The following is an 11,216-nucleotide window of genomic DNA, read 5'->3' as shown; positions in this document are numbered from 1 at the left end:
ATTGAAAGACAGACGGATAGAACATAGTACTTTATCTAGGATAATGTCAATTTCAAAAGCAGAAAAAGCATAACATCAGGTGTTGTTTAGTTGGATGGAATACAGTAGGAATATTCAAGAAAAAGAGGGGTTACTTTGTTTACTGGGTACTGATTTTTGCATTGTAGGGGTTACGGTCAAAGTTAACTTGAATGTCCCAAATAAGGTAATTCAAAGACATTTGAATTAATATTCAAAGAATGAAGTGGTATAACTATGTTTAAAGGAGGTTACCTCAGCCATGACAACGTGAGCTTGGAAATCAGGATAATTTAGCATCAGCATCATTAATAAGTTCACAATTATATTACACCCCTGAGTGCGAGGCTTAGTCATCAAAACTTCACAGTAGGCTACACAGGAAAAGTGATTATACTTGCTGTTTTGAGCACAGGATTTCTAGTAAGCAACATTTCCATGAAGTTTTGGCCTGTGTAATATCCCTGGGGCATGGTATTTGTGTCTGTAACTTTGTTTTGTGTTTTATCATGGTGAACATGAAGTGCCATACCGTCTCTTTAAAATTATACACATGCATTTGGATGAAAAGGTTAACGTTACTTTCCTGAATTTTTTCAAATAAACCATGGCTGAGGATTCTAGGGGATTACGCCCACATGCACATGAACAAATTAACAAAAACAAGGTGAAGTGAAGCAAAAAAGTTAATTTGTTTTTGTGGTGTTGGTGGTTTGTGGGCTAAGGAAGAAGAAGAAATTATGTTCAAATCTATATGCAAAAGTGTTTTCTGGAATTTATTACCAACATCTAATTTAAATAATCCTATAATAGATTATGACTCCTTCCATGTGAACGTTTGGTTGGGGCATTGTCTGTGTGACTGAGCCCCATGCTCCCAAATCCTCAGTATGGCGGTAAAGAATAAATCCTTTTGACATTTCATCCCAGATGTGTGAAAATGGCGGCCAAAGAAAACTGAGAGCAAAGTTCCCTCATTGTTGATATTTCTCCGGTCTCCTTTGTAGATTTGACTGAATAAGGAAAGTGAAAGTCGTCAGGGATTGTTTACGAAATACCAAGTGCGAAGATTAAATGTCACCATGAGAGGATGTGACAGAGGGGAAAAGGGTAATTCAGAGACCAAAGCAGACAGCCATTACAGTATATTGATTGTAACAGAAGGCAAAACATACACCGCACAGTTTCCCTCTGAGATTTTGGTGTGGAATCCATACTGGTTGCTCACCACACCAGGAAAGACATGCCCCCGCAAAGTGTATGACTGCAGTCACTTCTCGTCTCTGTCACTGCATACCATTATCATATTCCTGTCAGATCTACTTTCACACGGGCCTATATCCTATTTTTGCTGTGCCGTTGTTCTTACCTGGAAATTAATGATGTGCCTGAAACAACATTTTAGAATGTACAGTTTATGATGCTGCGTGGTTTTGGTTCCTAGATTGTGAGACAAGGCAAAAGACAACAACACATACTGTATCTCCAAATCTGTTCTTTTCAGGAAATGGAAAAAGAACCTGTGATTCAATGGACTCGATGTACTGTCTGTACATATTTAGTCACAACCTGTTAATACTTATGCAACTTTCCTCTTCTACCCTGGATAATCCTGTTTAAGTGCTGACATTTTTACCAGAGTTAAAAAAGCCTGCAAACTGAATCTTGATCATTAGATAAATATTCGTGTCAGATCCTGTGTCTAGGTGAGACATGACCTTTGACACAATCTAAATACATTAACTTACTCTGCCATACAGATTGGACAAAATTGTATTTTATTAATTAAGAAAGTAAGGCTTTTACCACTTTAACTTTCAAAATGTTTTTATAGTGAAAATTGAAGATCCCTACTTTTGCGCGACAATGTTGTACCATGAAGTACGATGAAGTGATATAGGTAGGGCATTACTGGGAAAAAATAACATAATTACAGGTAATGAACCACAATAACTCGGGTCATAAGATTGATGAGGCTGAAGCTAAAAGCTTATATAAGCCTAGTATCCTATGTATGTCATTTTGTCTGTTTTCTTACACTTCAGTCTCTAAAGCTCAAGTCTAACTTGACAGAAATCTTGATAGATGGTGAACAGTTCAAATAATTTTCAGTATGCCCGACACTTACTCATGATGAACACTGTAATTTCTAAGGCACTTTGTATTGTAGCTGGAAATTGCTAGGGCTGGTTTTCTGTCAAACTTAGAAGCAGTCAATCAGACATACAGTACAGACAGAGAGTAGAGAAGGACTGAGACATAAAACAAACTGACATACAGAGATTTGGGTATAAGTCCCAATGTCCTTCTCTAACAGTTCTCACTGACATTTCACTGTGAAGGGGTATGGTACATTCCTGTAGAATACCTTTATTGCAATATATACAGTAAGCTGGTGGCAAAGAGAACAAGTGCTTACTGGCTTCACGTGCTGTAGCTGTTGTAATATTTACTGCCTGATTCATAGTATTTAATGGGGCAGACACTCAATTCAGCTGGCTTTTTGGAGCTCTGTAAATTGTTGCACCTTATTGGTCAAACAAGCTACAGTATACAGAAAGTATAATGTTGTCGGGTGGAAACCTTTTATGTCCAAAACTGTTCGTTTTGGATTTACCATTTTAAAAATGATTTAAATTAGTGAAAATAGCCGATCTACAAGCACACAACGCACACAACGCACACAACGCTGAGGCGTTGTTTGTAGATCTGCCATTTTCACTAGCTGTGTGCAGCAGTCTTGTATGGTGAAGCAGGGCTTTACTTTACGAAAAAACATAAAAAATGTGAAACTTGGAGATACGAGGTTTCTGCCCGACAGTGACGATAAGCATCCAACCTCAGCATAGTTTAAATACTGCAATATCTGTACAAATAAAAAATAAAAAAAATAAAAACTCACGTTCAGTTCACTTGAAATGTTTATTTTTAATTTCTAAAATATGTTTATTTAAGTACAGTACATTCTTTTAGAAATAAAAATAATTCTTAGTGTGTAAACAGTAGGCCTCTAACTTGAAATAACAAAACTAACGGCATCTTGAAATGAGTAATTTTTCCATTTCCCCTTCAACTCTCAATGACTTCCCGGACCTGTAAAGCAACAAGAAACATGAACGATAGCAAAGTTAATGGACAGCAAAAAACAAGCACACACATGCACTCTCTTAAATATAAAATATTAACGAACAAACTCACTTTTTAAGCATACCTAGTTTTTCAACATAAACCTTGTTTAGTAAAGGGATATTTGGACAGTCTTGAGCGTTAAGCCAAACTCTATGCCCTCACTCTCTCACTCACTTCTGCGCACACACACACACACACACACACACACACACACACACACACACACACACACACACACACACAAACAAATATAAAGCAATCAGGTTATTTTATTCACTTGGTGCATATTCTAGGGGAGTAAGGGGACTGGAAAAATTGCACCTTTCCCTAGAGGTGGAGACATTACTCATACATTTTTATGTAGAGAAGCAATCTCGATCACCAAGCTCAATACAGTGGAATCATCAGAACCTAACAAACAAGGAGCTAAACCTGACTTGTTTTTCATGAAAATAGTGTAGAATGACACCTACAGTATCATTTATTATTGTTGATGTAATTTTATATTTGGATGTGGTTATAATGTCATGAATATGTATTGATTTAATACTAATTATAATTATTATAAACTGTTGGGCAGAGACTAGTGAAAATAGCAGATCTACAAGCACACAACGCCTCACGGTGCAAGGCATTACGTGCTTGTAGATCCTTTTTTTTTTTACTATTTTAAATAATTTTTAAAAATCACACAAATCAGTACAGAGTATCTCTACAGTCATATGATCAATACCTCTATTGATACCTATACCTATCTCTCAGTTATTTCATATTTCATCCTGATTGGCTAACACTGATCTGGCGGAGACCTGTGCTCGGAAGAGCACTGCTTCTAGTTTTCAGTGTATGACATGTTTTTATGACAAATAATACAACAGGTAGTTCCGACGAAGCAATCTGATTGTTGAAATAGCTATCTACCTGTGATGATATTGAGCATTATGGAACGGGTCTCATCAAAAAAAGAAAGCAGCTGTTGCTGTCTCAAAATAGCTGTCGCTCGCTATCATTGTTTCCGTATAGGCGATGCCTTGTAAGCGGCTACGCTAGCAGTTTTCATGTGAAGTTCAGGGACATAGCAAAATCTGGCATTCAAAAATTACGAATTTCAATCGAATATCTTAATTACAATTAAATGAAGTTGACATGTTTTTCTTTAATCGCAAAATATTACCCTTGAGGGTTGTGCATTATCATTATAATTGGCACTTAAGCCCTGCCTACGGAACTCGGCGGTCGCCTCGTTCCTGCAGCAAGGCTGGCGTGCCAATAATCATGATAAAACACACCCTCTCGTGTAATGTTGAGTATTATAAGCCACAATAGCCACTATTCTCACCTGTTCAGACCAGTGGGTAGCTGGACGCTGTGGCAATGCCACACTGGTTGTGCTTGTTTCTGCTCATCATGATATAGCCCTTGTCTCCCCAGCTCAGACCCCAGCTATAGAGAAACATACATATCCACGTTTCCATATTAGTATAGTGAGATGAGATGAGATATACTTTTATTAATCCCTGAAGGGAAAGTGAGGCGTTACAGCAGCATAATGTGATCAAATGAATAATCTACATGACAAACAGTGTCGATCAGGGCCGACACGGAACCATAATGCATTGAGGGAGAGAGTTCTTATGCAGTCTGATGGCAGTTGGCATAAAAGAGAGGCAACATATGTCTGATGCAATGTACAGTGTACATTGAGTAGGCCGGTAATATAAAATGGGACAGTGAATGTGTTCTGTTGAGTCAGCTTTAAGTTGTCTCACATTAAGTGCAACAGTCAGTTGTTCACTATGCTTAACCTCCTTTAAAACAGAACAGCAACAAAAAACTAAACAGCTGTTTCCATTACTAACATCAATTCACGGATGAGAAGCGATGCATGAACTATACATATCCTGCTTGGACATAAACTGGGAACTGATGTTGATCAAGGTCCTTCAAATGCATCTGAAGATGACCCTTAAACAGCTAAATCCTGAGCGTTCATTTAAGTCTGAGGTAGTAAAAGTGGAACAATTAACACTGAGGATTTTGCAATGTAGAGTAATGGACCATACTGAGTTTACCTGTTCTTGACCAGCCAGTAGTCCTTTCCACTCTTGTCTGTACCATAACCCACAGCCAACACACCGTGATCCAGCTCTGAGGAGCTGCACTCAGGTTCATCATACACACCTACAGGAACACACACACACACACACACACACACACACACACACACACACACACACACACACACGCACACAGATAATGAGCTTGTAGATCGGCAGTTTTTGCCAAAGAGATTTGGTAGAGAGTGAAAAAAAGACTATCAATTATAGGCCTACGTTATTTCCAGGTCCATTTGACCAATCATAGAGGGTTTAAATGGTACCGGATATGTAGCTTGGCAAATAAAAAGGTGAATTGATTACCAGTGCATGACGAAGGATAATTTCACAATAAATTTAAATCTCCACGATACGATTATTGTGAGTGGCTTTTTTTAATCACAATGAACGATAATCGTCCCATCTCTAGCGGAGGTCAAGTTAGTTTTGAAAGGAGGAAAACATAACTGGCGACTTGCTGCATGGATATATCTTCAAAGAGTATACTGTAGGCTATGCTCACTTGGACAGTGTAATCTCACCTGTCTCATAGAGCTGGAATGAGGAGTGGCCAGCGTCGATGGCTACAGACACTGGTCCAATGGTGGCCACAGCGTCCTGCAGAGCATCTTCACTGCCCTCAGGGATGTCCACATAGCCAGTGCAGGTTGCTCCGATAGTGTCGGGCTTGAAGCGGCAATCTCCATCCTGATAAACGGGGTGCCGCAGTAAAGCAGGATGGTTTATTGCAGCAGGTTTCAAACCTTTTTTGACTCAGGGCACCCCTGTAAATAACCTTTTCCTCCACGGCACCCCTGAATTACACTGTTAATTTTTTAGAATCTTATACATCATATTACGTGACATAATAGGCCTTTGCACATCTTTTCACCTGAGATTCAGTAAGCTATGTGAGAAATAGAGAAGTTTCCATCAGAACTGACTGACGCTTAAACACTTGAGCCCCGGTCAGCAGCATCCCTATTCTGGGGGAAGGTTCACCAAAAATAGCCGATCTACAAGGTGACGCGTTGTGAGCTTGTAGATCTGTTTTTTTTGGTGAAGAGAGTTGGGGTATATGGAAAAAGAACTATTATTACGTATTCTGAGGCACCTGGACTGGCATCACAGCTCCCACTTTGGGAAACACTGGTTTATTGTTTCCCTCTCTGATCTACCCTGACTGTGGTACTGTAATTAACAGGAAACAAGAATTAAAAGTTGTATTTGCTCTGGGGCAAGGGTCATCATCACTACGTCCGACGTCCGTGCACGGACAAATATGTCAAGTGACAGACTTGTTGTTGTCTATGACAAATTCTAGATTTTGTTTTTACATAATATATTAAATGTTCTTATTTTGATCATAAGCCACTGAATGGCCGGTAGTGGTTTCTATATATATATTCCATTTGGTTCCATTCCACAGAGTTACAGACCTGTAATGGTCATTAATGGCAATGGCCTAACCCCTAACTCTTTATGTGTTTCTGGTAATATTATTGTCCATGGTTAAATGAATTTTGACAAAAATTTCCACCATAAGCCAGAATGGTGATGATCCCTGCTCTGGGGTTGTTTCCAAAGTTCTGCTGTATGTAAACAGTACATGACTGATTTGAAGTGTATATTGATATGCAGCCACAAGGTGTCAGCATTCTACAAGTGGAGAGATGTTATTTGAAAAAACATGTAAGTTTTCAAAAGGATTTACAGTAGTATACCAGAGTTTGTTTCAATTGACATGGCACTCTTATCTTTAATTTTACTCAACATAAACATCTGTTTGGTACATCAACATCTGTTTGGTTCAGTAGAACATAATTAAATCATTTTTAAATCACAAGATCAGCAATTTTAGATTATGAGCAAAATATAAATACTTGATGATGAACATCTTTGCTTTGTTATTAAATTGAACATCCTCCTGCCATGACATCGTAATAGAAAGAAACTGTAATTCTTGTCTTTCCAATATCAGAGATTTCTTTCTTTGTAAAAGAGACTCTGTCTCAATTTTACTGGTTAAATAAAGGTATATATTTTAGAATGTAATAGAAAATGTACAAGAATAAAACGACTCAATTATAGTAACAAGACTTGTCAACTACAGTAACAAATCTTTAAATGTGTCTTGTGTCTTGTGTCTTCTGTCTTTCCGCTCCAGCTGTTCACTGTTTGCTACTAAACAGTTCAACCAGACAGATAACCTCAGTCTGGCAAGCAGACACACCACCAGAGGGCGCTCCAGTGATCTCACTCAACCCAGATGCAACACAAACACAGGGTCAAATTTGTTCTACTGCTATGCCACCAAAATGTGGAATGCCCTTCCAACAAACATCACTAAATGTGACTCCTTAACCTCCTTCAAAACCGTCATAAAAGAGCAGCGGTCTGCAATTTGTAAAGGGTCCTAGAAAAGCCCTCTAAGCTTAGCACCAGAAAGGACCACAAACCGCCACTCACCACCAAAAATGTGTACTGTATACGTTCATTGCTACTAGTGTTGATTATTAGGCCTATGTCTCGTTTATTATTAAATGGACCACAATGGAAACAAGCCCCTATAGGGCTTTTTATGAAATCCTTTTAACAATCATTGTAAACCGTACCTCTGTACAATTTGCAAACTGTTAATAAAGTATTAAATCAGTCAATCAATCAATCAGACTGACCTCAGCCTCGTAGGGGTAGGAGTCCTCGGTATCCAGACCTTTGTTGGCCTTGATGTAGTCAAAAGCCTGATCCATCAGGCCTCCGCCGCAGCCCATGTTGCCAAAGTCTCCGGAGCAGTCCACCAGCTGCTGCTCACTGAGGGACACCAGTTTCCCTGTCTTCCTGAAGGTCTGTCCCTCCAGAGAACCAGTCTGGAGACGGGAGAGAGACAAGGAGAAAGACAGGAGGCCATGAGAGCCATAACAAGACACCCAGAGGTTGGCGGTGATCGTCATTGTAGCTCTAGCATTCGACATGTCAGGATCTGAACCTTTCCTCATAGGGTGGAGCTATAGGTATTTCTATAATGAGAATTATTAGTACTAATATTTTGCCACTGCATGTCGTATATCTCCAAGTTTCAAAGTTTCAAATTTGTACGTTTTTTTTAGTAGCCCTGCTTCACCATACTGTCGCACACTGTCGTGAAAATAACAGATCTAAAAGCACACAACGCCTCGTGGTGCGAGGCGTTGTGTGCTTGTAGATCGGCTATTTTCACTACTTTAAATCATTTAAAAAATGATGAATACAAAACGAACCGTTTTGGACCTAAAAGGTTTCCACTCTACAACGACGATTTACTGTTATATTTTTTTAAATTATTATTGTATCTATAGTGTTATTGTATCTATAGTACCGCACATACACACACATAAACATAATATGCATGCACAACAACATACTGTGCTGAAAGCCCAGCAGGAACCACAGTCCTTCTGGTCCTTAACATCGGTGACATATCCCTTGTCCCTCCAGTCCACAGAGGTGGGCAGGTCGGTGACACCTGCCCTACGGAGATAGGCAGAGCCACGGCGAGGCGTGGAGGAGTTGAAGGAGCCCAGGCATCCCAGGGAGATGAGTTGTCGGTACTCTTGGTTTTCCTGTCGATGGGTTTTTAGTTTTAGTTTCAAGTTTCATTTCTTTGTATCCTCTATTATCTCAAACCAAGGCATCCGAGACAAAACCATGACTGCGTGCGTGATTTGTCACTTGTGTCATTTAACTCAAGTGTTGATGTGTGCAGTGTCATGTTGATGTAAAATGTTACTATAATAATCTATCTGTAAATCCAAACCCTGTCTGTGTGTGTACATTTATGCCCAGTAGATGACTGGCATCATAGAGTTGCCTCCAAATACTTTGGTAACAAGTACTTGCAATACCCTGACAACGGTACTGCACTAATACTAATAGTGAACTGTGAAATCTAAAAGTGAATTCTCTCTCAAACTTTGTGGGTATGTTTTTACCATGTCAGCGAAGAAGGTCATGCCCAGGCGGAAGGACTTGATGCCCTGGTCGGCCAAGATGTTGTGAACCAGCACCAGTCTGCGGTTGTTGAGCCATGCCTCTTTATGCCGGGCCTCCTCGGCTGGACAGCTGTACATCTTTCCTGGAAAGATAACATTCAGAAAGGAGAAAGAGTTGTCGCTATGACTGTTGTGATCTGATATTTCTTAAGATAGATAATTAAATTAAGCATGTCCCGATATTACAGCAATGGCATAAAGACAGCAACAGTATGCTTCAGAGCAGTGTTTCTCAAATGGGGGTATGTGTACCCCTCGGGTACGCAGAGAGAACATGGAAACATTTATTTTACTGTTATGTTTAATGATAAAACATTGACAAACGTATGTGAACATGCTGCTCCGCAAAGCTTTAAACCAAATTAAGTATGAATTTTACTGTTACTGAATAGAAAACAGACTAACAGACTCCAACATATTGACGTACAAACTGGACTTTTGATGTCAGTATTTTCTAGTCAAAATGTTGTTGTCGATTATAGGGGGTACTTGGATACAGTAATCAGGAAAGTGGGGTACTAGAGCTCAAAAGGTTTGAGAACCACTGCTTCAGAGAATATTAAATGTCTTTAAAGGACCACCTCACCTCTGGGACAACCAGATCTTATTTTATTATTGTTTGGGACACTGTTTGTGTTCACTCTGTGTTTTTAGATATTTTAGTATTTCAGCATGCTACAACTGGTCATATGATGCTTTGTAGCATGATATTGCATCATATGATGCAAAATGCATCATATGACCAGTTGTAGCATGCTAAAATATCTAAAAACGAGATCTGGTTGTCCCAGAGGTGAGGTGTTCCTTTAAACTGTACCAAGCACAGCACCTGACATAACAAATTGGAACAATTTGCTGTGTACTGAATGAGACATGTAGCATTTGAAGACCTGTGGCTACACTGTGAAGGCCTGAGTGTTCACTATTTCCTTCCAATCAATATAGGGTTAATTTAATGTAACTCAGACTCAGCGTTAAATGAACGCTCAAGGATTTTTGCGGTGTAGAGCAATGATCCTCAAAGTGGGGTCCAGGGACTCTCTGGGTTCCTTCTGGGAGGTCTAAATTGACCCTTACAAGTATGTAACTCTGACAGTATACAAATGAAACCAAATGAATCCTTACGGGTCCATTTGGTTTCATTTGTATACTGTCAGAGTTAAGGGGAGACCGTAACATTCTAAAGTTTGAGAGCTACTGGTGTAGAGGAAAGAAAAGCTCAATGAGGTCTCACCGAATTGGAGTTTCCATGCGTGAAACTCAAGGTCCTCCAGGGAGATGGTGGCAGCGCTGGCCACCACCAGGACGGCAGCAACGACGAGCAGGGACTTCATTCTGACAGGCTGACAGACAAGCAGATAGACAGATGTTCAAACAGGGATATAGCTACTGAGTCTATACTGACTACTGCTGCGACTAATGCAGGAAACCAGAGCTTTTGCTTTTGTTTGAAGCTGAACTGAAACCCCATGCATTTTTTCATGCTGACTTTCTCATGCATTTATTGCGTCCCACACACATTCTTTTATACTTTTTGTATCAGATATGTTTCTCGTTTTCTTTGTATTTCCAAACGAAGTTTCTGTTTCTAGGCAATACCTCCATTTCTTCTTCGCAAGTAGGCCACCTGCACTTTGCATGTTTGATTATCTATCTGTGTGTGGGTTCATTTAAATTTAATTTATTTGCTCGTAAGGCTTTCTTGGATCTCCTTTTGACCTTAATTGTACCAGTGAACTGTACTGCCAAGAAACTGTACCTGTTTCCTATGCAAACTTCTAATAAAGTCTTCAATCAATCAATCAATCAATCAATCAATCAACTCACTGTGAATTAACTGCTTCAGTGTGTGTGTGTGTGTGTGTGTGTGTGTGTGTGTGTGTGTGTGTGTGTGTGTGTGTGTGTGTGTGTGTGTGTGTGTGTGTGTGTGTGTGTGTGTGTG

At 39.5% G+C, this 11,216-nt stretch overlaps 1 protein-coding gene across 1 annotated transcript; it reads right to left on the bottom strand.

Annotated features, from left to right (window-relative positions):
* Positions 1 to 4,484: 4,484 nt before the first annotated feature.
* ctsl.1 (cathepsin L.1) lies at positions 4,485 to 10,608 on the bottom strand (the record flags this gene model as incomplete). The annotated part of the gene is made up of 7 exons (XM_080750134.1): positions 4,485 to 4,590; positions 5,220 to 5,328; positions 5,786 to 5,951; positions 7,922 to 8,113; positions 8,648 to 8,845; positions 9,215 to 9,357; positions 10,509 to 10,608. 7 exons carry the CDS (start codon positions 10,606 to 10,608, stop codon positions 4,491 to 4,493), a joined length of 1,008 nt encoding a protein of 335 aa, XP_080606260.1. The 3' UTR covers positions 4,485 to 4,490.
* Positions 10,609 to 11,216: the final 608 nt, after the last annotated feature.

Source organism: Nannobrachium achirus (assembly GCF_963921795.1).
Source record: "Nannobrachium achirus genome assembly, chromosome: 20".
In the NCBI taxonomy this organism is placed as follows: Eukaryota; Metazoa; Chordata; class Actinopteri; order Myctophiformes; family Myctophidae; genus Nannobrachium; species Nannobrachium achirus.
Note: the sequence above shows the minus strand (reverse complement) of the source record. Positions and strands in the feature narration are given on the sequence as shown.